Source organism: Microtus oregoni, unplaced genomic scaffold, assembly GCF_018167655.1.
Source record: "Microtus oregoni isolate MIOR12 unplaced genomic scaffold, Mior012 000042F_ref0000377, whole genome shotgun sequence".
Lineage (NCBI taxonomy): Eukaryota > Metazoa > Chordata > Mammalia > Rodentia > Cricetidae > Microtus > Microtus oregoni.
In genome coordinates, this window is record NW_024543209.1 from 13,321,062 (window position 1) to 13,348,711 (window position 27,650).

The 27,650-nt window shown below is 45.8% G+C and overlaps 3 protein-coding genes across 3 annotated transcripts in view; 2 read left to right on the forward strand and 1 right to left on the reverse strand.

Moving 5' to 3' along the window:
- The first annotated feature begins 6,302 nt into the window (after positions 1 to 6,302).
- Positions 6,303 to 15,779, forward strand: LOC121433956 (tubulin beta-4B chain-like). Its single transcript, XM_041632635.1, has 5 exons — positions 6,303 to 6,329; positions 9,311 to 9,413; positions 9,715 to 9,825; positions 10,244 to 10,324; positions 15,732 to 15,779. The coding sequence occupies exons 1-4, from the start codon at positions 6,303 to 6,305 to the stop codon at positions 10,279 to 10,281; spliced, it is 279 nt and encodes a 92-aa protein (XP_041488569.1). The 3' UTR covers positions 10,282 to 10,324; positions 15,732 to 15,779.
- Positions 15,780 to 21,675: 5,896 nt separating this feature from the next.
- Positions 21,676 to 25,508, forward strand: LOC121433933 (tubulin beta-2A chain). Its single transcript, XM_041632616.1, has 4 exons — positions 21,676 to 21,832; positions 23,078 to 23,186; positions 23,497 to 23,607; positions 24,257 to 25,508. Exons 1-4 carry the CDS (start codon positions 21,776 to 21,778, stop codon positions 25,315 to 25,317), a joined length of 1,338 nt encoding a protein of 445 aa, XP_041488550.1. The 5' UTR covers positions 21,676 to 21,775; the 3' UTR covers positions 25,318 to 25,508.
- Positions 25,509 to 25,930: 422 nt separating this feature from the next.
- The window catches only part of Bphl (biphenyl hydrolase like), a 35,947-nt gene continuing 34,227 nt past the window's right edge, over positions 25,931 to 27,650 (reverse strand). The window contains exon 7 of the mRNA XM_041632617.1: positions 25,931 to 26,326. Within this exon, the coding sequence (XP_041488551.1) occupies positions 26,239 to 26,326 (88 nt within the window). The 3' untranslated portion in view covers positions 25,931 to 26,238. The remainder of the gene's footprint in view (positions 26,327 to 27,650) is intronic.

The following is a 27,650-nucleotide window of genomic DNA, read 5'->3' on the forward strand; positions in this document are numbered from 1 at the left end:
TCAGAGAAAAAGGAGAAACAAAATTGCCAGTCTAGTAATTCCATTTACTAAACTTGGGGGTCCCCCATTCAAGGCTGGGAAGGGTTCAGGAGAACTTAACTATCACACCCTCTGTCTTAGTCAGTGTTCTATTGCTGTGAAGAGATGCCATGACCAAGGCAACTTATAAAGAAAGCACTTATTTAGTGACTTGGTCACAGTTTCAGAGGGTGAGCTCATGAACACCATGGCAGGAAGAACAGTGTTAGGTAGGCCCGGCACTGGCAGTATCTGGGAACCCACTTCTGATCTACAAGTTGTTGGAAGAGAGAGATGTTGTAATGGGAGCGGTGGGCTGCATTCCCGCCGCCCAGCTCCTGCACCGGCTAGCTTTACACCCGAAATAATTACACGGAAACTTTATTCTTTTGAATACTGCTTGACCCATTAGTTCTAGCCTCTTATTGGCTAATTCTCACATCTTGATTAACCCATTTCTAATAATCTGTGTAGCACCACGAGCTGGTGGCTTACCAGGGAGATTCTTAACCTGCTTCCGTCTCAGAGAGGAGAGGCATGGTGTCTGCCTCACTGTGTTCTTTCCAGCATTCTGTTCTGTTTACTCCGTCTACCTAATTTTCTGTCCTATCAAAGGCCAAGCAGTTTCTTTATTAATTAACCAATGAAAGCAACAGATAGGCAAATGACCCACCTTCATCAGAGAGAAAGAATGAGACTGGGTCTGGCATGGGCTTTTGAAATCTCAGAGCCCACTCCTAGTAACACATCTCTTCCAACAAGGCCACACCTCCTAATCCTTCCCAAATAGTTCCAGTAATTGAGGACCGAGCATTCAAACATATGAGCCTAAGGGAGGCCTTCTCATTCAAACCACCACACCCTTCTGGTGTAGGAGGTCCTTCTGTTTATGTGTTGCTTTCATTGGTTAATGAATAAAGAAACTGCCTTGGCCTTTTGAGAGAGCAGAACTTAGGTAGGCAGAGAAAACAGAACTGAAAGCTGGGAGGAAGAAAGCAGAGTCAGGGAGCGGCCATGGACCCGCCGCCAGAGTCAGACATGCTGAATCTTTCCCTGTAAGCCACCGCCATGTGGTGATATACAGATTAATAGAAATGGGTTAAATCAAGATGTGAGAGTTAGCCGATAAGAGGCTAGAGCAAATGGGTTCTAGCCCATTTGATTAATACAATTTCTGTGTGGTTATTTCGGGACTAAGCTAACTGGGCGGCCAGGACCAACAAGCAGCCCTCCCCCTACAACACCTTTCATCCTTTCTTAGTGTGGGTTTGTTCAAGCTGAACTTAATGAGTCAGCAGTCTTCAAATTATAGATGAATCCCACCCAAAATGTTACTGTCTAGGGGTCTTGGGTTGAGTTCATTGACTAAAGAATTAAAATGCAGGGAATAAGCCACAGTCACAGCAAGCTAACATGTTTTATTAAAAGTGAAAGTGAATTCTCATAGCCCCACCCCCAAAGACAAACTCACCTCGAATAGGAAAGAGATCCAGAAACTGAAATCTCCACCTCCCCAGGAGGGATTGGGTATTTTAGGTGTCTTTAGTGGTAGAGGGCGGGTCCCCCTTCCCTCATTTTGGACTGGTCAAATTAGACAAAGAAGAGTGGGCTAGCCGGATTGTAGTGTCCAGAGTCGGGGACTGCCTAGGGTATGTCAGGGCAGACCAACCAGAGGGAGTCCATCATGGGAGAAAGAAACTGTCAACTCTTTGTCCTGAGTGAGGAAGGAGCCAGAAGAATGCCATCTTATTGTTTATGAATGGCCTCTTTCCCTGTCTGTCTGCCTGCCAGAGAGTTCTCTGACCCCTATGCTCCCTCTTGCACTGCCCTTTCTGGAGCACAAAGCCTGAATCCGTACCCTGTCAAGTCCAGGTCTTTGCCGGGCACTCTCACCCATCAGCTCCAGATCCCAGCAGAGAATGACTTCATACACTGCAGAACAAGCCCTCTGTTCCCCAGCCCTGTGGGCCAGGACCATAGTGAGGCTGCTGTCTCTTGACCACGATCTGAGACTCCTCTGCAACTGGTGGTTGATATCTGAAGCCGTAAGTGAAGATGTAACAGGTTGGCCCACAGATGTGTCCTTCCATATATTACCAGAGCAGATAGATTTTATCCATACGCCAGAGGGGATTACATCCACATAGGTGTCAGCAGGGCCAGGGTGTCTCTGCTTCTCATTAATGGGTAAAGGAAATGCTTTGCATGGAGAAGGGTGGAAAGGTGAAGGTGGTGATGGCGTGGAAGGCAGTTATTTCTTCTTCCTATTCACCTGGGAAGCAAATTCCTTAAGTCCTGGTGATCATCTTCCAGGTCTGCTGGGAAAGTAGACAATAAGCAAACACCTGGCACCAGGCCAAACAGGATGTGTGACACAGAGACATGCTAGTCCTGTCCCCGTCCTGGTCTGGGAACTGGAGAGCACACTGGCAAGCCTTTTCCCATGGGCAGGGCTAGGGGGAAGGGAGGGCTTTCTTTTCTCATGGGTCTCAAAGGGTCCCACCTCATGTGAATAAAGGAGACTCATTCTTGCTCAAGGGACACCCCCGCCGCAACCCCCCCCCCGAAAAAACCCAGGGTTTGAATAAAAATAGAAATGAGCTCAGTGCTCTCACAAGCAAGGTTCTCAATGGATCTGGACCTTCAGTGAGTGGAAATAGCTCATTTGAAATAGAATCTCACGGACAGGCTTCTGGGCTTTCTGTTTTCGCCACATTAACACCCCAACAAAGGGCTGCAGCATCATCACTAAGACAGGAAATGAGGGGGTGAGTAGACATTGGCTGCATTCCCCCTTCCTCTGAGTTCAGGCAGACAGTCCTGGAGGCTGGGAGCTGGTTGCCTAGGAAACAGCTTGAATGTGAAACTCCAGAAAAAGCGCTGTCTGCATCAGGAGATGCAATTACTGTTTTTTTTGTTTTGTCTTTTTTTTCTTCCTTTCTTTCTGGTATTATATGATGTTGGGGGAAGGGAGGAGCCTTCTTTAACCCTTCTGAGCCAATTTCTTCACACATAAAGAGATAATTGATTTTCTCTCTTTCTCCACTTAATAGGCTCCAATTGAATTAGCAGAATATAGATGAGACGAAGACATAGATTTGGTAAATGAGAACTTAGTTCCATTTTTGTAACTTGCATGATAGTAAAAGCCTAAGTAAGTTTCGTATTACTTTATTTTTATTAGATTACTAGTCTTTTGGAAATCGAAAAATCATTAAAGACACAAATATTTGTAATTCACCACTTCTGAGAACTATGAAATTATTATAAGCAAAGGTGCAGAGTGAGGGGTGGGTGCTGAAGTTTTTCGTTAAACTACTCGCTTTTCCTCTACTTGTGTTCAGACCCAACTGAGAGAGACGTGGAGTCAGCCAACAGCAGGAGCACCTGCCTGGGGAAAAGCAATGCGTGTTTTAATAGCCCTGCTCTAGCCAGAGAGAATCCACACTCCACAGACAGGTAGTGCTGGACTGCCTCCACCACACCCAGACTTAGCTTCCAGCCAAGGTTGTGCTCATCCGCACTGTGGGTAGCAGTATACGCCTTCTGCAGACACCAGCGAGGTCATGTCTCCTTAGGAGGAGCTCTTAGTCAACACACACGTTTTTAGACTTTAAAAACTACAAGTCTGTCATTTAACTAACGAAGCAGATGTTGTAGAGACTGCCAGACTTCTAGGAAGCTTTCATTTCCGTAGCTGTGGGTAGCCGAGGCTATCAGGGTATGGCTTTGTCAGCGTTCTCTTCGGGTTGAGAGAATAGCCTCCCTGAATCATAGCCCTGATGGTCAGGACTGGTCAGGGGAAAGGGGGCATAGGGAGGTACTCCCTTGCCTCAACTGGGGGATCTCTGAAGAGTTCTCTGGAATGACTGATACCAACTCAGCTTGTGGCTTCTCCCATCCTATTCTCTCTAGTTTGCACCACGTTTCATGGGTAAATCTCTGTCTTTCTCCCAAGGAACTGGTTTGAGAAAATTCATTTCAAAGTGGCTACATCATGCCCTTAGGTTGTAAGAAGTGTTAGGTCGTCCGTGGAGACTTGTATCCTCATGTGTTTATATGATCATGTTCCATGTTTCCCTCGGTTTTCCCCAGTTCTTCTCTGCAGTGCCCCTCTCTATCTGGTCTTGGACCTCCCAGACTGTTCTTATGTTTCTCTCACGCTTCCCACACTTTTTTTTTTTAAACTCTACTTTCTTCAGGACTTGTCCGACTTTTCTTCCAGTGTCTCCACTGGATTTTCTTGATATTATTACATTTGTGGTTCCCAAGAACCTTTTTTTTTGTTCTTTAAAATAAAAAAGACAAAACAGTGAGTCCACGAAATAGTGTTTTACTATTTTATTTTGAGACATGGTCTGCCTCTGTAGCCTACGCTGGCTTGGAATTCATTGTGTAGCCCATTCTGACTTTGAACTCATGGTAATCCTTGGGAGCTGAGATTACAAGCATGAGCCCCCACACCTAGCCAGTTTTGCTATTCGTATTTCGTGGGCTCACTCTTTTGTCTTATCTAAAGCTACTCTTGAGATTTTACATTTTTTCCTTCTCCCTACATAATATATACATATCCTCCTTTCTCTTTGTTTGCTTGACTCTCCTAGTACGTTAATATTCAATTGCCTCTTCATGTTTTAAGATCTTTTTCTGTTTGTTTGGTTTTGATGATGTATCTCTGTGTGTCCCTGTGTCAGTATGTGCCCACGATTGAAGGTGTCCAAGGAGGACAGAGGTTTCAAATCCCCTGAATTTAGAGTTATAGACTGCATGAGCTGCATGACATGGGTTCTTAACTGAACTCCAATATAAGAACAATAAGTGCTTTTAACCTAGGACTCATCTCTCCAGCTCTATCCATACTCAAAAATATCTTTTAAATTTTATTTATTTTTATTTTTATATGTGTGTATTTGTCTGCATGTATGTATGTATACCATGTGAGTGCCTAGTGCCCACAGAGGCCAGAATCAGCTCTTAGATCCTTTGGAACAAGAGTTGTAGTAAACACCAGGAATTGACTGCTGGTCCTCTGCAAGAGTAATAAGTGTTCTTAACTGTTGAATCATTTCTCTGACTCTTAAAAAAGCTTTTAAAAATTATATTTATTTATGGAGAAAATTGCATGTGCCATGGCACACATGTTGCGGTCAGAGAACTTAACTTAAGATGTAATAGCCAGCTAGAAATATGTCCAAGCCATCAGCCAAACAGTGTTGCAATTAATATTGGTTCTCTTCTGCTACCCTGTGGGGTCCCAGGGATTGAACTCAGATTGTAAACAGAGACTGCTCGTTCATTTCCCAGCCACCCAGACCCAAATAATCACACAAAAACTATATTAATTGCAACACTGTTTGGCTGATGGCTTAGACATATTTCTAGCTAGCTATTACATCTTAAGTTAACCTATTTCTATTCATCTATGTCTCACCATGAGATTGTGGCCTACCGGTAAGATTCCAGCATCTCTCTTCTTCAGCAGCTACATGGCATCTCTTTGACTCTGCCTTTTGTCTATATATATACCTCTGTTCGGATTTTCTGCCCTGACATAGGCCGAAGCAACTTGTCTATTAACCAATGGTAATAAAACATATTCACAGCATACTGTCAGGTCTGGTGATAAAAGTACCTATGCTTCATGGCTATTTTACTAACCCATGAGCATTCATATTTATAAAAGATGCACTAAGAACTGACTGAAATCTCTGAACCTGCTGTGTTACAGTCAAATCCTGTATGTCTTCTTGAGGAAGCTCCTGGTGCCTAACTGTTGACTCAAACAATGGCTTATAATGGTTCTAGATCACCTAATTTAATTGAATTGAATTCCTACCAATTATTTAAGCATACTGTCTTCTTTCTTTACATTAACTGTTCTATTACCTCTGATTTGAATTTTTTCAGACACCAGGCAATTTAAAAAGTCCACAAAATGATATTATATGCAAAAACAAAGCATAAAAAATTGGTTCCAACTTTCTTTCCCCACCAAAGCCCTCAAGAGGGTACAGAGTCGGAAGTTCTTCATTTCGAAGACACTGAAAAGGCTAATAATACAGGAGGCCATGGGTGGATTGCTTTGTGTAGAGGACCACTGAACAGATCATCCCTTAGGTTCTCCATGAGCACCACACTTCCCCATGCTCCGCTTTGGAAGATGACGGACAGTGTTACCAAAACCACGAAGATGGCTGGAGAACTAGTGAACGCCTATGTGTTACCAAAACCACGAAGATGGCTGGAGAACTAGTGAACGCCTATGTGTTACCAAAACCACGAAGATGGCTGGAGAACTAGTGAACGCCTATGTGAGTTCTTAGCACTTGTCAGGGCGTGCTCCTGACTTCCTGGGGGATACCTATGCTTTCAGAGATGACTGCTGTATGTTCCCGCAGACCTGTATCAGAAGAAGTTATCTGAACACAAACAGCAGAATCCATATCATGCCACTTGCATCTCAAACCCTCCTGGCACAGACCTTCCCAGGCAGCAACTTGCCAACCTCAAGTCTGGATTTCATGTTGTCACTTAGCTTCAGTAGTTGTCCTTTCTGGCTCTGGCATCAAAGCCAAAACTCATCTTAAAGGGAATAAGCTGCATTCTGGAGCTGTTTTAAATGTCGATGGCCCAAGACCACAAATTAGGTTACCCCAAAGTCCGTGTTCGATTGTGGAGGCAGTTTTATGAATTTTTTATGGTTTCATAGAACAAAGAGAATTCATCCATCAAGGCGAGTTGGAAATAGATTGGTAGGTACACCAGAGAGGTGGATATCTCGAAATGGGGGCTTCTCTGGAGACCCAAGATGTTATCTGATGATATTCTTAGCTCTTGGAATGTTGGAAACTAGTATTCTGGTAAGTTAATAGCTTCTAAGAGGTTTTTATTTATAATCATGAGGTGTCAGTTTAATACTGAGTGGGGCAAGGAATGGCTCTCCCAGAGGCTAAAACTAGGCCAAGATAAAGTAATTAACCTCTGAACCTACAAAGTTCCAATTTCTTCACAGTACTGAAATTCCAATTGATCCATCAGTCTTTGCAGACACGAGCTCCTTCTAGGAGTATTTTCTTCACAGCCAGTCACAGCTTCTTTTCAGGAATTTTCATCCCCTCTGGTCTATTTTATGTTTATGTATATTATTTTTTTCCTGTGATAAAGCACCATGACCAAGGCAACTATAGAAGGAACGGCTTATTTGAACTTAGAGTTACAGAGTGTTAAGAATCCATTACTATTACTGCAGGGAGCCATGGCAGCAGGCAGGCATGGTGGCTTGAGCAGTAGGCTGAGGGTTCACATCTTGAACAGAAGGCACAAAGCAGAGAGTAAATTAGAAGTGGCATAAGTCTCTAGACTTTCAGCGCCCTCCTCCATTGACATACTTCCTCCAACAAGGTCACACTTCCCTAAGCCTACCTACATAGTGCTACCAACTGAGGATCTCATGTTCAAACCCATGAGCCACAGGGGACATTCTCGTTCAAAACACAACATTCCTCACCGTGGTCCTCATAGGTTTCATGGCCATATTAGAATGTAAAATGCATTTAGTCGAACTTCAAAAGTCTTGATAGACTTTTATAGACTCAACACTTTGAGAGACAGTTATCTGTACCCTCTTATACAATAAATAGCAAATTATACGCAATGGCACAGAATATATGTCACCATTCCAAAATGGAGGACTTGGGCATAGTGAGTAAATACTGTACACAAACAAGACCGGAACTCAGCAGGGCAAACACCAAATCTCATTCAACCACCACAGACAGATGTGAGGGCAACTTGGCTGTTGCAGCTATCATCCCGTGGATCACCAAGATTGACTGAGCTGAGTGGCTAGGTGGGTGTCCCATTCCTCCCTTAGCACTCTATGTGAGTCTTTCCCAAGTCTATGTGCTTTTGTGAAAAGAATAACCTTTCTCAAAACAGGACTTCCGTTGAGAGTTTGTGAGTAACTGGACTCCCTTGCTAGAATCTCCAAACAGGCTCTCAAGTCACCATAGTCTCCTCTTTCAGAAATGTACAGTTACAACATCTTTAACACCTATCAGTGTGGCAGCATCATTGAACATGGTACAGCAGGCTCCAAAGGGACCATGAACACAATGCGAGGCTACCTTGAGAACTCAATGGCCAAACCTCAAGACAATCAATTTCGTTTCATTGCTAGTCTCATTTAATAATAGATCGTGGGAGGGAGCTGAAACGAGGCAAGAGCAGCCAACTGCTTATAGTTACCTGCTTCTTACTCCTGGCTTTAGCCTCACCACACCTTCGCCAGGCTGCTAATCCTTTCCAAATGCCTCTAAATTTTGCGTTGCTTCCAGGCACTCATGCTCACACTGTCTGCCTAAACATCACAGGATCTGTGGATTAGAGAGAACACTGTTCCCTATGTAAGCGACCTGATTTTGCTACATGCTCATCTCCGTAAGTCTGCCACCTGGTTCCTGCAAACCCACAGTTCTGCTCTGCTTGTCATTTCTTAGGAAAGAAACTCCACATCTGTTTGGTCCCGGATGCTTAAAGGTCGCTGAGCCTAGAGTGTTTCTCTTTTGTAATTGACTTTCAATCTTTGTTTGGTCTTGTGTTTTGGATGTAGTATCATGCGGATGAGGGTCCTAAATGAATCCTGTTCACATAGGCACTGTCTAAGTGTGTTGACATATAACGTGATAGCCTTATTTCCATTTATGAGCCAGCAAGTGATGGCACTAGGTAGCGCTATAACTCCCAGACACTCTGGGGAGTTCATATCAGGTATAGTGGATGGGCATGATACAAAAATGTCTCCCCCACCCCTTTCCTGTTTGAGGTTTACATTAGAAGCTGTATCCTAATAATAGCCAGCTTCCTTCCACGGTTGCTCTGTTCCCTCTCAGGCTTCTTCTCTTTACCCATTCTTCTATGGTTAGGACCAGAGACCAGTATATATGATAGCTATAAACTTGAGCCGTTCAACGTGATATTGGGTCTGTATCAGGAGCCTTCGATTTCCGGGTCATAGAAATTCACCCTTGCCTAGAGTGAGAGAACCACTGCCTCTGCAGTTCTGACAGGGAATCTGCTGTGCCCACTTCCTTCTGGCTTCTCCCAGCCCTGCGTCTATGGTCATAATATGTCCGATGCACCGCGCATTTCCAAGACCCTCTGCAGCAGCTGCTGCCCACACACATAAGAGCCAGCAGCTCACTAGGGTCTTGCCTGTGCTGTCTGACCAAGGCCTTTCTGTGTGACGGTTAGAATCCTAAACATGATGTGATTCTCTTCATTTCAGTTTTAGGAGGTGATAAGCGATGAGCATGGCATCGACCCCACCGGCAGTTACCACGGTGACAGTGACTTGCAGCTGGAGAGAATCAATGTGTACTACAATGAAGCTGCTGGTAAGGGTTTGGATGTCAGCCTTGCTTTCCATACTGTGGCAGAGGAAGTGGCTTAGGACCATGCAAACAACAAGGAAATGCTTTTTGCATACATATTTAAAATGCCAACTGCAATAAATAAATAAATAAAAGCACTTTGCAGCTCTTGAAGACCTCTGCATGTCTGGTGTGATTAAGCATGCTTCATGTCTCCATTTTCCTTTTCTTCCTTTGTCTCTGTGCTGGGATTTCTGTAATGAATTCTGCTGCTACATGTATCTCCTTGCCAAGCCCAATTGTAAGTCAGCTCTTGTCCCCACAGGCAACAAATACGTACCCCGGGCCATCCTGGTGGACCTGGAGCCGGGCACCATGGATTCAGTGAGGTCAGGACCCTTCGGCCAGATCTTCAGACCAGACAACTTTGTGTTCGGTATGTCGTCATGCTCCATGAGAGCTGGCCAGATGACTCACCCCTTCCTAGCAGCCATGGGCTTTACAGTTCCGTGTGCAGTGCCCAGCTGAGCCTGTGTCCACAGACCACAAGTCCTGGCCTAACCTATGCAGCTGACAAGATCATGTCTGTGGTCTCTCTTGACAGCTCAGAGGAGTGTGGGCCTGTAGAGGCTGTTAAAGGTCTCCATGAGGAGCAGCCTGGGGGGCGGGGTAGAGAGGATGAAAGTTTTTAAAGAGGGCATTACAGGCTGCAGGTGATTTCAAAGGACCAATGATGCCAGGTAACCACTTCAGTGAGCAAGCTGTAGATCAAGTGCGTAGAGCTGCCTTGCCCTGCCTCTTTAATTATACCTAATTAAGAGTATCTACAGAATGTTCTCTGTGCTTGTTTTCAGAGGCAGCTCCTTTCCCTCAAGTTGATTCTTTTGTTTGAGAAAGTCTCTTACACCCCAGGATGACCCTCTTGCCCTACCCATGTAAGTACTGGTCTTACTGGCATGCCACCATATTCAGCTCCTCAGCTTGATTTCCAACCTCCCTTCCCGTCGCACTCCCAAGTCTTGGAAACGTGATTTTTATTTTTAAATCAAGATATAAAACCAGAAAGGTTGAAGATGAGCTGCCACACCATAGCTGACATATGTATATACTATAAAATGCTTAAAACCAGGCTAAGCCTTTTCATCTCAACATTTCCGTGTGGCAAAAACTCAGAATCCTTTCAGTTTTCTGCCATGTACAGAACATTGTTGTTTCTATAGCAACGGCACAGCAGTGCTTCTACTCCCTTCAGCCGTAGCTTAGTAACTGCGATCAACATTTCCCCAACACACTGCATCTCAGCCTTTTTGAGGGTCATTAGCCCATGGAAATTTTCCCTTTGGAGACAAAAATGTGTCTGAAAGATTATCCAAGGTATCCCAAGAATAGTCCCACCTTGCCCTTCATAGTTTGAATGGCACAACTCGGGATCCTATGTGTGCATCGAATATTCTCTTTGTTCTGACAGGCCAGAGAAGCACAGGAAATACCCAGTCAAAAGGCCCCTACACAGAGGGCACGGAGGGTGGCACTAGTTTAGACGTCATACCATCGGCCACAGTCTTAGCCACTAAGGTCAGACTCTACAACACCACACTTTCCGGGCACCAGCTGGTGGGGAACGCGGATGAAACAAGGCCCTCTATTGAAAGCATTGCAGCCCAGAGCTCCAGTCCAGGGGATCTGACACTACTCTCTGGGTCTCCATACACTTGACAAAGACTCATACATACACTTTGAAATAATGTTTTTAGAAGATGACTAAGGGTATGAAAACAAATGCTTCCTCACACATACCTTGTGTACAACTGTAAACTGTCCAGAGTATCACTGTCCTTGCTGTCTGTAAAACTGTAAAAAGTCAAAAATCAGAAGTTGACGAGAATGAAAGAGATGGCTGAGGCAGAGGGCTGCACTTTCAGAGGTCCCTGGTTCTGTTCTCAGCAGCCTTGTTGGGTATCCCCCAACATGGATGACATTTGCTTCCGCACCCTCAAGCTGACCACACCCACATCTGATGATCTCACCTACCTGGTGTCAGTCACCACGAGTGGGGTGCCCATCTGCCTGCACTCCTCAGACCAGCTGAACACAGACCTGAGCATGCTGGCTGTGGGTATGGTGACCTCCCGCTGACCAGCAGTGTAGCTGGCTGTTGTTTTGCCGGAAACACTGATGCTCCCCAATAGAGGTCATGTTCTACCCAGGATACTGGTACTAACAGCAAAATAGGTTAGTGAGGGGTTTAAAATACTAGCACAGCTTTTGTTGAGGCATAGTGAAGCCATCTGGTACCTGGTAAGGTCAGAGATGTCCAATGACAGCCCTTCAGACAGGAACAATCAGAGGAGCAACAGCTTTGGGTTATTCCTTCCGTCCTGAATCTAAGGCGTCCCTGGAGTAGAAGAGATTCAAAGCCCTGTTTCATGAGGGTCCTGGGAGGGGCTGAAGTATTTAGGCCAGAAGTCCTAGGATCTGGAAGTAAACACGGAGAATACATGTGACATGCATGGAGCTGCACGGTCACCAAATGCCACCTGTCCACAGGTAAAATTAGGGACTTCCTAATTGATGTCTTTATAGTAACACTGTTAGACCTGGCCACTGGTTCTTTCAGCCCTTATTATTCTAGAACAAAATGGAGTTGTATGGATACAACTCCAGTGGGGCCGGGGCTCTTACTCATCTAGCTGAGTTTCTATGGAAGACTTCTCACACAGTGACAGGTTAGAAACCCCCTCCCCCGCAAAAGCTTGGCTTGTCTACTTCCCATGTGGTACACATATGATGCTCTCTTGTCTCCTCTTCCACATGACCTGGGTTGAGTCCATGCTGTCTGTGGCCATCATTGGCACTAGAGGCGCAAGCATTTGGCTTCCTTCTCTTCCTTGGCCCCATTCTCCATGGACCTTCTTGAGCATCCTAGGCTTTAGACCATTCTCAACATCTCCTGTCAAATATCCCATTCCACGTCATAAAAGAAGTGAAGCGTATCCATCTCCCTATACCCATAGATCCCCTATCTATAGATTGAGCCAACCTCAAGTTGCAGCTATTTGGGGGAAAGGCCATATCTGTACAGAGTGTACACAGACTTTTTCTTGTCACTCTCTATGAACTCTATGGTATAAACAGCTACTTAAATAGCATCTACACTGCTTAGGTGTTATGACTCATCTAGAGATGTTTTAAAGGATACAAGAGGGTGTGGAAGCTTCTAGGAATATATGAACTGCTTTATGGAAGGGATACATATCTGCAGGCCTATATAACACTTTCCCATGGCTACTGAAGGACAACTGGGCTAGTTCTGTATTCTTGTGTAATAACTCACTACAAACTGAGAAGCTAAAAATGGAGCAATCATTTTATAGTCTCCTGGGATCAGTAACTTAGCACTGAAGATGATGTCTTTATAGTAACACTGTTAGACCTGTGATATCCCTTAGGATATCACAGAGTGGGCCAGCCTTGTCTATACTCTCGTTTGAGGCGTAGAGGCTCTTTTCACACAATCATCTGAGGGCCTTCTCATCTCTGCAGCTATCCACCAAAGCCTGCTCTCCATGTGTGGAAATGCCTGGCCATTCACGGTGACACGGCCTCCTTCCCCCGAGGCCAAGAGGAGAGCGTGCTGAGCCTGACAGTCTAAACTGAGGTGCTCTTTTGTCACCTGCAGCTAACAGTCCTGTTGGGGGGCGGGCATTAGAGACAGCCTACCCAGAAAACCTTAAGACAAACTGATGTGAAAACGTACTGCCTATAAAACCCCATCCCAGCAGGACTTAGATCAGTGTTTGAACAGGAGAAGGGGTGATCTTAGAACCTGCCCATTACTCATGGGCTGTAGAGAATGGAAATAACATGGTCTTTGGGCCCAGATAAACCTGTGCTTATTACAGGGTAAATAACTTAGCACATTTGTTAGTAAGCACTGTGTTTGTAGTGCCAAATGGTAAAGCTGACCTGGATAATAAACTTTAGAGAGACCACAAAGGTTCATTAAATATATATTAATATTAACATGCACGGTGCATGTTAGATTAACCACAAAGTATCGGTGGTATTACATTAGTAGCAACATTTAGGACTGTGAAACACTATTATTTCTTGGTATCCAAGGAGATGGGTCTCAAGATCCTCTGGATGCCAATAAAATGGTCAAATGTTTGCAAATAACCTACACACTTCCTCCTATTCACTGTGTGTTGTCTCTAGATTACTGATAACTCCTGATATGATGGCAAAGTTATGCAAATAGTTGTTTAGCATGATGAGAAAGCTGTCTGCACATGCTCAGTATTGACACACTTTGTGTTATTTTTGGATATGTTTCATCTATGATCGACTGATTCCATGGATGTGCCATGAGCAGCAACCGGGGCCAAAAGTATAGAAAGCTTTTAAGTTGATCTTGCCTCTGACATATGAAGCTAGTGCTTAGGACTCTTTTTTGCATGTGGCAATGAAGACATCTCTAGTGACAGACGCAGGGGGAGACCCTTTCCAATTTGTCACATATTTCTGGGATTTATCTCAGACATAAAGGGACATAACAACCAGGAATGATATGGGATTTCTCTGAAGATCCCAGTTTCACAGTCAGGGAGGCCCTGTCTGGTAGAATTTTGTTTGTTTACTTTTGTTCTTTGTTTTGTTTTTATGTCTGGAGTGCTCCCAGCCCAATAAACACCTTGAAACAATAATTTAAATATTCCCTTTTAACTAAAGGATGCCCATTGGGGTTTTGAAAGTGATTCCCCTTGGATTCAGCCTCCCAGAGAGACTGCTCTCCAGAAAGTAGCACAGACCATGGTAGGGACAGGGAAGGAAGGATTGTTTCTGCATCAGAGGCTGAGATGCAGCAGTGTGGCTGGGAATGGACTTCATGGTTGAACACACAGGGCAACCATCTCTGAGTCACGCTCTCTCCCCTGTGCTTGTAAAAATTTGCTGCAAAACTCTCCCCTGCACATTCTCGGGGAAGGCAGAATTATTAGGCCCCGTACAAACAACTGGCATCCTTCCCTTCAGAAGAAAAGAAAATATTGATGTCTTCCTTCCCGAGTTGTTATTTGCCTTGAAAATAAAACTGAACGGATCTTGGGGTCTGGAATGTTCTGGAAGAACTGACTAGTGTTTTCTACATTAGCTCAGCGGGATGGAGGGTGGCATGTTCAGCTCTACCCAAATTCCCTGGCAAAACAGATTTTGGTTGAGACATGAAAGCTGGTGTTCTGGGAATAGGTGATGAGGGAACCAATGCTGTAAAGTAAAGGGAAGAAGGTCTCCTCGGCTTGGGGTACCCCACAAAGCTGGTGTAGGGTGTCCTCTGGGGACCTGTAGACTCAAGGGACTTGTGTAGACAGGGACATTCAAAGGTTGCCCCAACTTGCTGCATATTTGGTCACATCTGCAGTCCACTGGTCCTTCTCATGGACCAAGAGTCAGATGGGAACAGGAAGATGTGCACACCATAGCATGGGGTACAGAGGATGGAAAACTTCAGTTAACTAGAGCAGCGGTTCTCAACCTTCCTAATGCTGTGACCCTTTAATACAGTTCCCCACGTTGTGGTGACCCCCAACCATAACATTATTTTCATTGCTACTTTATAACTGGAATTTTGCTACTGTTATGAATTGTGGTATAAATGTCTGACATAGAGGATATCTGATATGTGAGCCTATGAGGTCATGACCCACAGGTTGAGAACCACTGGACTAGAGTATCTCATAGAGTGTAGTTGTGTCAGTCAGCTTCTTGTCAGCGAGACAAAATGCCAGGGATGAAAAAAAAATGTCATAAGGAAGAAAGCTTCACTTGTCTTAGAGTTTCAGCAAGCAGCCCTGTCCATGACTGGTTGACTCATCGCTTCGTGGCCTGTGGTGGATGTGGGTACATTAGGGTGGAAACTTACCGTGAAGGAAAGTGTTCTGTGAATAGTGGCTAAGAATTGACAGACTGAGAAAAGGCGGGGCCAGAGTCTCCAAATCCATTCAAAAGTATTTTCTCAGACGAGATCGGGCGCGTTCAGGGAAATGCAAATCAAAACAACTTTGAGATATCATCTTACACCTGTCAGAATGGCTAAAGTCAAAAACACCAAGGATAACCTTTGCTGGAGAGGCTGTGGAGGAACGGGTACCCTCATCCATTGCTGGTGGGAATGCAATCTTGTGCAACCACTGTGGAAGTCAGTGTTTCGGTTTCTCAGGAAATTCGGGATCAACTTACCCCTGGACCCAGCAATACCACTCTTGGGAATATACCCAAGAGATGCTTTATCAAATGACAAAAGCATTTGTTCAACTATGTTCATAGCAGTATTATTTGTAATAGCCAGAACCTGGAAACAACCTAGATGCCCTTCAATGGAAGAATGGATGAAGAAAGTATGGAATATATACACACTAGAGTACTACGCTGCGGTAAAAAACAATGACTTCTCGAATTTTGCATGCAAATGGATGGAAATAGAAAACACTATCCTGAGTGAGGTGTCCCAGACCCAAAAAGATGAATATGGGATGTACTCACTCATAATTGGTTTCTAGCCATAAATAAGGACCACGGAGTCTACAAGAGGTGAACCTAAAGAAGCTAAGTAAGAAGGTGAACCCAAGGAAAAACATATAGTTGTCCTCTTGGCTAAGGGAAGTAGACCAAATTTCCGGGGAGAAAATGGGATCTTGGGGATGGGGTGGGATGGGGGTAAAGGGAGATGGGGAGAGAAAAGGTAGAAGGGAAGGAGGGGGGACCTGGGAAACAGGAGAATTGGGATAAAGGAAAGGTGGATAGGGGAGCACGGAACCACAATTCTTAGTTAAGGGAGCCAGTTTAGGGTGGGCAAGAGACTTGACCCTAGAGGGGCTCCCTAGTGCCCAAGATGAGGTTCCCAGTTAGTTCCTTGGGCAGCTGAGGATTGGGAACCTGAAATGACCCTATCCTAGAGCAATACTGACGAATATCTTGCATATCATCATAGAAACTTCATCTGGTGATGGATAGAGATAGAGACAGAGACCCACACAGGAGCACTGGACTGAGCTCCCAAGGTCCCAATGAGGAGCAGAAGGAGGGAGAACATGAGCAAAGAATTCGGGACCACGAGGCGTGCATCCACCCACTGAGACAGTGGAGCTGATCTATGGGGAGCTCACCAAGGCCAGCTGGACTGTGACCGAAAAAGCATGGGATAAAACCGGACTCTCTGAACATGGCGAACAATGAGGGCTGATGAGACACCAAGGACAATGGCAGGGGGTTTTGATCCTACTTAATGTGCTGGCTTTGTGGGAGCCTAGCCAGTTTGGATGTTCACCTTCCTAGATATGGACGGAGGGGGGAGGACCTAGGACTTACCACAGGGCAGGGAACCCGGACTGCTCTGTGGACTGGAGAGGGAGGGGGGGGGAAGGAGTGGGGGGAGGGGGAGAAGGGTGGGAGGAGGGGGAGAAGGTGGGAGGAGGGGAAGGGAAATGGGAGGCTGGGAGGAGGTGGAAACTTGTTTTTTGTTTATGTTTTTTTTCTTCTTTTCGCAATAAAAAAAAAATTAAAAAAAAAAAGTATTTTCTCTAGGTCACCTATTCCATGTACCCAACCCCACCTCTTCAAAGTTCCACCACCCCCTTATAGGACCAGAAGTTAGGAAGCAAGCTTTTAACAGAAGCGCATTTGGAGGATATGGAAAATACAAACTTTAACACTGACGAGAGTTGATTCTGATTTATAAAGGAACATAAGGAGCAGAGGGAAGACACACTGAACCCTCTGCAGTCAGGAGCCCAAACAAATCCTCCTTGTCTTGTTTTATCAGATATTTTGTCACAGTGGCAGGAACAATAAGGAAAGCAAGCTCCCTGAGTGGGTGGGGGAGGGAGAGAAGAGGGCAGAGAAAGGGAGAGGCGGGGTAGAGAGGAAATGATCGTGCCAGCTGCAACAGCGCAGACGTATGTAACTAACAGTTGCTCTGTGGCAGGTGGGACTGTAACTGCTGTTACACATTGGGCCGTGCAGTCTTTGTAACAGCCCTAAGGAGGTACAGTTGTCCCTTAGCGTCATGGAAATGGACTCCGGGAGTTCATTAGACTCTCAAGTCTCTTATATAAAACTATATACAGCCTCCTATAGACTGTGAACTATTTCTAGATTATTAATAATGCCTGACATTATACGCATCATGTTATATTTACTGTGTGTGTCAGATTGCATTGTTTAGACAATGACAACAAAGTTGATGCATGCCTGGTTGGGAGCATTTATTACAAATATATTTTATTCCTCAAATATGGTTCGAAGACTCTACACATGCAGAGGGATGGTAATATGATTATTCCCACTTCACAGATGAGGAAGAGGGCACAAAGAGGTTAGGACTGTAGGGTTTGCCCGCACTCACTCAGCCTGTGTGACCTGTGCTCTTACCAGCCAGGGGATGTGGTGGGTGGGATTCTTTTTTCCCACACACCTAGGTGATCATAAGATTGACAGACCCTGGGGGGAGTTTGTATCTGTCTGAAACTTTGTAACATTGTGTCTGATTTAAGTCAAGGAATAAAAAGATAACATTTGTACTTAATCACAAAGGCAAAAGTTAAAATTAGTTTTAGAAGGAACAAAAACACCTCAATGCACACGTGGAGGAAAAAGGAAGTTATGACCATCAAATATCAATAGTGAGGAGGGGGTGGTGGCACAGGTGCCTTTAATCCCAGCACTTGGGACACAGAGGCAGGTGGATCTCAGTGGGTTTGAGGTCAGCCTGGTCTACAAAGTGAGTTCCAGGACAGCCAGGGTTACACAGAGAAACCCTATCTCAAAAATCAACCAAACAAATAAAACCCCCAAACAACAACAACAAAAATCAACAGTGAAACACACTCACACAATACACGTCTAAAGATGTGTGGATACACTAGATCTTTTAAATTTTAAAACAAATACTCTGTATGTGTATGTGCACACGTGTCCAAGTATACTCACATGCATGTGGAAAATCAAGGGACAATATTTTGTGAAGTCACTTCTCTCTGTCCACTTTTATGGGGGTTCTAGGGATTGGCCAGGTTTGTATAGCAAACATCTTTACTTGCTGAGCCACTTGCCAGCTCTAAATTTTTAAATCTCACAGCCAATAAGTACATATGGACCGCATATATTTATGGGGTTAGAGCTTAAGACGGTTTCAACCTCTGGTCAAAAGGAGCCTCTTCCATCTACAAAGGAGATTCAAACTTATAAAAGGGACCTGACATGTCCTTGAAGGTGGTTGAAAACTTTTAGTACACATTTACCCTGAATTACTGTCATCTTATACAAAGTTGATAGATTTGGCTGGGGTTATTGCTGAAGCTAATGTTTTCAAACTTTTAGGACCCTTATAAGTGAACTGACAAATCTGTCTCAAGGATCTCTGTCACCCACAGACGGAGCATCCATCATAGTTGCTACTAATATACCATGCATCCACAGTGCACTTTTCACCAAAGCTTTCTCACTGGGACCCTTCCTGGGTGAGCCTGGGGAAGGCAAGGAGGGAAACTAGGCAGGACGAGAAAAGGGTAAGACCTGAGTTCATGCTCAGTCATCCACCCCTTGGTCTAAATTTTTGTCGTCACTACTCTGCAATGACTTCAGGGCAGGGATGATGCCAACATCAGGTCTAAAGCAGGAAATAGCCTATAATTGGAGGACTCTGTTGTCCTGTACCATGTATCACCTGCCCAATAGCTAGCAGAACTGCTCCTTTTAAATGAGAAAAACAAATAAAAGGAGGGAGGGCTAATGGTTTTCCAGGAAGCTCTTCAGAGACTGTTCTAGGGCAGGGAGAATTGCTTAGCTAATTTCTTCCTGTCATGCTTGCGCTCTGAACTCCACAAAGCAGCCTTGCTTTGTGATAGTGTCATGGAGTTTGGATATTCATACTGGAGACAGAGAGAGCGAGAGCGAGAGCGAGAGCGAGAGAGAGAGAGAGAGAGAGAGAGAGAGTCAGAGAGACACACAGAGAGACACAGAGAGAGAGAGAGACAGAGAGACAGAGAGATATCAGATGAGTCATTTCAGACAGGGAAGGCATTGTTTAAAATCTGTGTTTCCCTGGCTGTACACTCATAGACATCAGGGTTGGCCACCCGATGCTGACGGAAGCAGGCTGCCTCCGGATAATGCCCAAAGCAGATGGTCTTCAGGAGCCTGTGCCTGCCCTGAGCAATATAGTCACTGTTCACTTACTTCTGGGCCACTCAGTGTCCAGAGCACTCTGGGTGCTGCTGGTATCTCAGCACCCCATTTCCACCTAGTGAGTTAGACTCTAAGGGAAATTGCTAGAGGACCCAGAGAAGAAACAGTCAAAAAGCCACACTCCCTGAGGTGACCTAGTCACTGCCTGCTAGGGGGACCTTACATCCCAGGGTCGTCCCTTTGGATTCATATCCTTTGCTCCTCTTGGCCTTAAACTTCCACCATGAATGAAGCAGCATAGACCAACAGGCAACTGTCTCCAGGACATTTGTAGAATGCCATGACCAGTGACATTCTCCAAAGCAGGACCATTTCTGCAGAGGTTCTGGAAGGTTCTAGCTGATCATGAAGAGCCAAGCTGTGGAGCTGGAGCAGAGTGGGGAAGAGATGGAGGCCAAGCCTTATCCCTGAGAAGAGTATCAGCTGGACAACCTATCAGTGGGGACCCAACAGCTTGGGGGTGGGTGGGAGAGAGGAGAGCATGTAGGACATCCATTCCCATCTGAGGAGGCACCAGCACTGCGTGCCTGCTAGGGTGGGAACCTGGAGGTCTGGTTCCCCGAAGCAGAGGCCGTGAAGATGGGACTTAGCCTGGGCAAATTCATGAATGACTGGCTTGTGGCTTCCACCTCAGCATATGACCTGATATTAACATGACACGCAAGATCCACATTTACAACAGCATCACCGTGGACTTTATACAGGCATTTTTGCTTTATAAACTCCGACTGCTTTCATATATACCTTCTCATTTCCTGCTCGCAAAGTCAGCTCCAAGGCACCTATAATTATTTCATGTTTGAAGAAACTGGCTCCCAAGAGGAAAAGGTGGAGGCTTCTGTTTACCTGTCCACTGTTTCTGACCCATCCAAGAATAACTCCTGTTGGTCCAGCCCTCATGAGCATCAAGCCTTTGAAACTCACCCAGGGTTTCTGCTAACAGAATGCAGGTTCCTTGGCTTTCTGGCTTTCTAGCTGGCCAGGTTTTAAACCTTGCTTTTCTGACAGAAGGAACCAGGGTAATAATGAAGCCTGTTGTAGAGCAGCACTAACCAAGAAAGCTGTAACGTGAGCCCTAAATGTTGGCTGTACCAGTAATTTTTATATTTCCCTGGCTGTCATCTTTTTAAGCCTGAATCAATTTAAAACACGATAATTGTGACCTGTTATCAGTGGAGTTCTTTGGCTAACTTACCAAACCCATGAAAACCATTGTGTATCTCAACTCAAGAAGGGACCCTGTGTTTCAAGAACTCAATAGCTGTCACCTATGACTTAGAGCAACCAGAATTACCTCTCAGGTGGCCTAAGATTTGGAAGTACACCTGACTTCAATGCTGTATTAGATTCCTTCTTTCCCTTCCTCGCTCTCTCGCTCACGTGCGCGGGAGGAAAAATGTCGACATTTAAGAGGCTTTTAGGACCCAACAATTCAGACCAGATCTGTGACAAATCTAGTTCCGAACACCCCCATCCCCCAGCAATCTACCTGTAAGAGTGCGCCTTCGCTGTCCTTCAAGAAGCGCTCAGCACCTCTCCAGAACCTCCCCTCCTCCTCCCAAGCAGTACCCAGTCTGGCGTTTGACTCACCTTCAGTTACCACCCAAACTTAAAAGAGAATGGGGAGAGAGTTTAATCCCCAGCCCAGGATGTAGGCAATCCTACTCATTTTGACATCCAGTAGAGGATGCGTTTCAGTTCTGGCCTCAACATCCAAGAGCGAGGCGATTCCTGACCTACTATTGGGTAGGCGGGACCCTAATCTCTAGTCCCTGAGTAGTGGGTAGTGGGCGGGGTGGGAGAGGAACGGTACTGTGACTCAAATGTCTTGCCAGTGGCCGAGCAGCTCGTGGACGCTGAGGGGAAGTCAGCAGTATCGGCCGAGAGACACAGCAGCTCTGTGACACCGGATGCAGGGCGAGTGCCCCTGCACCTCGCACCGCGCCCCGGCTCCCTCTCGCGGTGCCGCAGTCTCCGCCGCTCCGCCCCTCGACACTACCCCCATGACGTCAGCGCGGTCGGGCGGGTCCCCGGGTATAAAAGGCTGAGCTGGGGGAGGGAGACAGGTCTTTGCCTTCCTTAGCCCTCTCTATCCACGCACTGCTCCGAGGGCCAACGCCTCCACCCCGTCTGCAGCCAGCACCATGCGTGAGATCGTGCACATCCAGGCAGGCCAGTGCGGCAACCAGATCGGCGCTAAGGTGGGCGCGCCCCTGCGGAGGGAGTGGGTGGGGTCGCCCGCTCGGGTCGGGGTCCCAAGGTTGTGAAGAGGGGTCGGGCCGAGCCTAGGGGGATCCAGATGAGCCCGAACTAGTGACACATTCCACCGCTGGCTGGGTGGGTCTGGTTCTGAAAGCCATTCAACCTGCCACCACGCGCGTGACAGCGTGTCTTAAATCAAGGTCCATTACATTGCTTTGGCACCCAACCCTTCTGCGGAGTGCAGCTGACATTCCTCTGGCTCTTTTCGTTTCTGAAATTTGGGTCGGGGGTCACTGTCATATGTCTTGAGAACCTCATGTCAAATGTAATTTGTATATATATATATATATATATATATATATATATATATATATATTTGTCTATTATATGAATGAAAAACTGCAGTGTCATTGGGTTGACAGATGTTACAGAGGCATCTCTTTGGGCAAACAGATGAGGTTGTTAGACAAATGCCCTCACAAGTGCTCCTCTAGACTTGACATAAAATGCAGCGGTCGTCTTTCTCGTCTGTGAGACAGCAGGTGATTGCATGGAATTGGAGCTGTGAGACCGGGCTGCAGCCTGGAGGCAGCAGTGGGCATTCAACATGGGTGTGGGCGGGCGCCTGTGCAAGGACGTGGTCTCTTTCAACACCGCCATATTGCCCACCCAACCTCCCCACCCCCTTTCCTGCTGTCAAGTCACAATGGAGGCTGCATCCTCGGGATGGCCAGCTTTTTCCAGGGCTGCCACGCACCCTCTTAGGATTGTGTTGCCCACCCCGAACATTCCTAGCCTGGGGTCAATACCCGAAAGCCAGTATGTAGGTCAGTGGTAAAGAACTGGGCTATTGAAAGCTGTCTTGGAGTCTGTGCCAGGAGTCATTGATCCCAGGAGGCGCCAGAGGCGCAGGGGGCGGGGCACCTGATATTCCCTTCTGCCTTTTCCCATCCATTAGCCTGTATGTAGTAACATTCAGCCCTGTTTGGAGTGAGAGAACCGCTGCCTCTGCAGTTCTGACAGGGAATCTGCTGTGCCCACTTTCTTCTTCTAGCTCCTCCCAGCCCTGCATCTGTGGTCATAATATGGCTGATGCACTGCGCATTTCCAAGACCCTCTGCAGCAGCTGCTGCCCACACACATAAGAGCCAGCAGCTCACTAGGGTCTTGTCTGTGCTGTCTGACCAAGGCCTTTTTGGGTGACGGTTAGAATTTTAAAAATGATGTGATTCTCTTCTTTTCAGTTTTGGGAGGTGATAAGCGATGAGCATGGCATCGACCCCACCGGCAGTTACCACGGTGACAGTGACTTGCAGCTGGAGAGAATCAATGTGTACTACAATGAAGCTGCTGGTAAGGGTTTGGATGTCAGCCTTGCTTTCCATACTGTGGCAGAGGAAGTGGCTTAGGACCATGCAAACAAGGAAATGCTTTTTGCATACATATTTAAAATGCCAACTGCAATAAATAAATAAATAAATAAATAAATAAAAGCACTCTGCAGCTCCCGAAGACCTCTGCACGTCTGGTGTGATTAAGCATGCTTCATGTCTCCATTTTCCTTTTCTTCCTTTGTCTCAGTGCTGGGATTTCTATAATGAATTCTGCTGCTACATGTATCTCCTTGCCAAGCCCAATTGTAAGTCAGCTCTTGTCCCCACAGGCAACAAATACGTACCTCGGGCCATCCTGGTGGACCTGGAGCCTGGCACCATGGACTCAGTGAGATCAGGACCCTTCGGCCAGATCTTCAGACCAGACAACTTTGTGTTCGGTATGTCGTCATGCTCCATGAGAGCTGGCCAGATGACTCACCCCTTCCTAGCAGCCATGGGCTTTACAGTTCCGTGTGCAGTGCCCAGCTGAGCCTGTGTCCACAGACCACAAGTCCTGGCCTAACCTATGCAGCTGACAAGATCATGTCTGTGGTCTCTCTTGACAGCTCAGGGGAATGTGGACCTAACGAGGCTGTTAAAGGCCTCCATGAGGAGCAGCCTGGAGGGCGGGGTAGAAAGGATGAAAGTCTTTAAAGAGGGCATTACAGGCTGCAGGTGATTTCAAAGGACCAATGATGCCAGGTAACCACTTCAGTGACCAAGCTGTAGATCAAGTGCATAGAGCTGCCCTGCCCTGCCTCTTTAATTATACCTAATTAAGAGTATCTACAGAATGTTTCCTGTGTTTAATTTTAGAAGCTACTGAGTATTGTTAAAATGTGTCTTCGTCAACTTGATTCTTACTTTATTATGATCCCAAGGTTTTTGAGGTCATTGGTATACTGACAATATTTCCTTCCCATAAAACAGTGTATCTAAAAGACTATTGAATGTTTTTTTTTAAAGGCCAGCTTTTCCTTTTCCTTCATACTCCAGTGATACCACCCTGAAATCCGAAGTATCTAATATTCTCTTTCCTTCTTGCAGGCCAGAGTGGTGCAGGAAATAACTGGGCAAAGGGCCACTACACAGAAGGTGCTGAGCTGGTGGACTCCGTCCTGGATGTAGTGAGGAAGGAGTCTGAAAGCTGTGACTGTCTCCAGGGCTTCCAGCTGACCCACTCACTGGGGGGAGGCACAGGCTCAGGCATGGGGACCCTGCTCATCAGCAAGATCCGAGAGGAGTACCCAGACCGCATCATGAACACCTTCAGCGTCATGCCCTCACCCAAGGTCTCTGACACTGTGGTGGAGCCCTACAATGCCACCCTCTCCGTGCACCAGCTGGTGGAGAACACAGATGAAACCTATTCCATCGACAACGAGGCCCTGTATGACATCTGTTTCCGCACCCTCAAGCTGACCACACCCACATATGGCGACCTCAACCACCTGGTATCAGCCACCATGAGCGGGGTGACCACCTGCCTGCGCTTCCCAGGCCAGCTGAATGCAGATCTACGCAAGCTGGCTGTGAACATGGTGCCCTTTCCACGCCTGCACTTCTTCATGCCAGGCTTCGCACCCCTGACCAGCAGGGGCAGCCAGCAGTACCGGGCCCTGACAGTGCCTGAGCTCACTCAGCAGATGTTCGACTCCAAGAATATGATGGCCGCCTGTGACCCGCGCCATGGGCGCTACCTGACCGTGGCTGCCATCTTCCGGGGCCGCATGTCCATGAAGGAGGTGGACGAGCAGATGCTCAATGTGCAGAACAAGAACAGCAGCTACTTCGTGGAGTGGATCCCCAACAACGTCAAGACGGCCGTGTGTGACATCCCTCCCCGAGGCCTCAAGATGTCTGCCACCTTCATTGGCAACAGCACTGCCATCCAGGAGCTGTTCAAGCGCATCTCGGAGCAGTTCACTGCCATGTTCCGGCGCAAGGCTTTCCTGCACTGGTACACGGGCGAAGGCATGGACGAGATGGAGTTCACCGAGGCAGAGAGCAACATGAACGACCTGGTGTCTGAGTACCAGCAGTACCAGGATGCCACTGCAGATGAGCAGGGCGAGTTCGAGGAGGAGGAGGGCGAAGATGAGGCTTAAGGACTTCTCAGATACATTGTGCACCCTTAGTGAACTTCTGTTGTCCTCCAGCATGGTCTTTCTATTTGTAAATTATGGTGCTCAGTTTGCCTCTGTCAGAAATTCACTGTTGATGTAATAGTGTGGACCTCCTTTCAAGATTACAGTATTGTCTAAGATTATCTATACTAATAAAAAGCATGTGTATAAAACCTGTGGTACTTTTTCCTTGACATCCTTTTTTTTTTTAAATGCAAAGCATCAGGGGGATAGTACTTTGGGACTTTTGCTTAGTGTTTTAATTGTTATCATTCCAGATCTCCTATGAACTTATAGAATCAAGGACTGAGAGAAACCCAGCTTTTGACTGTTAGGCTATAAAAATATGTTGTAAATTCAAAATGTCCAAAAATAGTAAATGTGAACACTATAAATGTTTCACATAAATTTTTTTAATATTTATTTATTTACTTATTATGTATACAATATTTTGTTTGTGTGTATGCCTGCAGGCCAGAAGAGGGCACCAGACCTCATTTCAGATGGTTGTGAGCCACCATGTGGTTGGTGGGAATTGAACTCAGGACCTTTGGAAGAGCAGTCAGTGCTCTTAACCACTGAGCCATCTCTCCAGCCCGTTTCACATAAATTTATTTGAAAATAAATTATGGTAAGAATTTACTTTTAAGACAATGATAGAAACTCACAATCTAACATTTCAAATGCCAGTATTCATTTTTTTGTAGCCATTAAAGCTACAACCTGATTTAGGTATGCTTTTTTCCCTGCCTGCACTCAGTTATATCATGGTGAGTGTGGGAAGCCTTGTGGTCTATGAACTGAGGAGAGAAGCAAGGCAGGCATATTGGAGCACCCAAGTAACAGACAAAGACATGATCCTTCAATACAGAATCACCCAGAAACCAAAGACTTCCTGTAATTTCACTGTAGAAAGTCTTCTGCCAACTTGTTGAATTCATTTGCAAAACGTAAATGCAGATTATGCTTGCCTTCTGGCATCAGGTGCAACCTAAGAAACAAACCAAGTTTTTTGATCAGTGGTACATATTTAAAATGCTTTCACCTCATCAACACTTCATGAGACTCTTGCAAAATTATATAAACTTTCCATGAATGTGAATGGCAGGATGAACTCCTTAAGGATATTCTAACCACGCCAGAAATGGACTGAAAGGCCATCACTGAACAGTGACCTTATGTTTGGGATTATATCAGGTAACCAAAAGGGTTTGACTAGAAAGCATGGAGTAATTGTTCTGGTAATTACTTTAAGAATCCCTTTTTAACAAATGTGTTTTTAAAAGACTATTGGGGAAAAGAGTTAAAAAAAATAATAGGGGTGATAGTGACTGAAATCCCAACTCTTAAAAGAAGATGGTAAAAATGAGAAATAGTCAGAACTCACTGAGTCGCACAGGTGAGTATTATGGGTATCTGCACAGTGGGCAAGCCAAACAGGGACTCTCAGCCAGCAGCAACCTCCACTGAAGGTTCTAAGCCATCCTGTCATGTTCAGGGAACAGATCAAGTAAGCCCGACTACAGTCAGCAGACAGATGGAGAAATGCCTCAGGAATGTTGGGGGAGTGACGGGGTTCATCAGCAGTCATGTGCAGAGCTACCTCTGCAACTGCCATCTCATGTCTTTTGTAGACTCCTCTGTCCTGGAAAGATTTTTGTTTAATCTGATTTTTATCAGAGGATTGATTGGCAATTAAAAAATAAATACAACTTTAATAATCTTATTGATTGCTTCTAAAGTGTAAAAATAGAAGTTTGGACAAAGCTTTTAGGAGGCAAGCTCAAGTTCCAGCCTTGTCTACAGTGACAACTGGGTGTCAAAAGAACTAGACTGGAGCAAAATTCCCATGATCCATCCTGTATGTCTCTTATCTTTCAGCAGCGGTACTGATGATGGATGCTCTTAGCAACTCAGCGGGCAATAGGGAGGACACTGGGAAAGGCAGCCATCTTCAGAAGATGCTGGGCCTCTTGCAACTCAGCTATGCCAGTGGCAGGGGTGGGAGGACCAAGACAATCAAGCAAAAAGGAAATATATACTGATGGTATCTTTTAGAGACAGCTGTAAAGTCAATAATGCTATTAATAATAACCAGAATATCTTAAGTTTAAAATGCGTTCTTAGAAGGGATGAGTTAGTCCAGCCCCAAAGATGACCCAGCTACACTCCACAGGCATGGGGATACAGGGATGCTCATAAAGCTGCAGATTTTGGGATACAGGCAAGGCTCAGTTTCCCAGGATGCTGAGGTAGCAGAAGGACAAGTATAGGCCAAACTACAACCATTTATCTGAATTAAGTTGGGTTCAGAG

What these genes read in the sequence shown, in the direction of transcription:
- LOC121433933 (XM_041632616.1), top strand. Translation starts at nt 21,776, where the DNA reads ATGCGTGAGATCGTGCACATCCAGGCAGGCCAGTGCGGCAACCAGATC. An exon ending in GCAACCAGATCGGCGCTAAG is followed by an intron (nt 21,833 to 23,077) that starts GTGGGCGCGCCC and finishes TCTTCTTTTCAG; the next exon opens with TTTTGGGAGGTGATAAGCGA. An exon ending in GTACTACAATGAAGCTGCTG is followed by an intron (nt 23,187 to 23,496) that starts GTAAGGGTTTGG and finishes TTGTCCCCACAG; the next exon opens with GCAACAAATACGTACCTCGG.
- LOC121433956 (XM_041632635.1), top strand. Translation starts at nt 6,303, where the DNA reads ATGGCTGGAGAACTAGTGAACGCCTAT. An exon ending in GAGAACTAGTGAACGCCTAT is followed by an intron (nt 6,330 to 9,310) that starts GTGAGTTCTTAG and finishes TTTCAGTTTTAG; the next exon opens with GAGGTGATAAGCGATGAGCA. An exon ending in GTACTACAATGAAGCTGCTG is followed by an intron (nt 9,414 to 9,714) that starts GTAAGGGTTTGG and finishes TTGTCCCCACAG; the next exon opens with GCAACAAATACGTACCCCGG.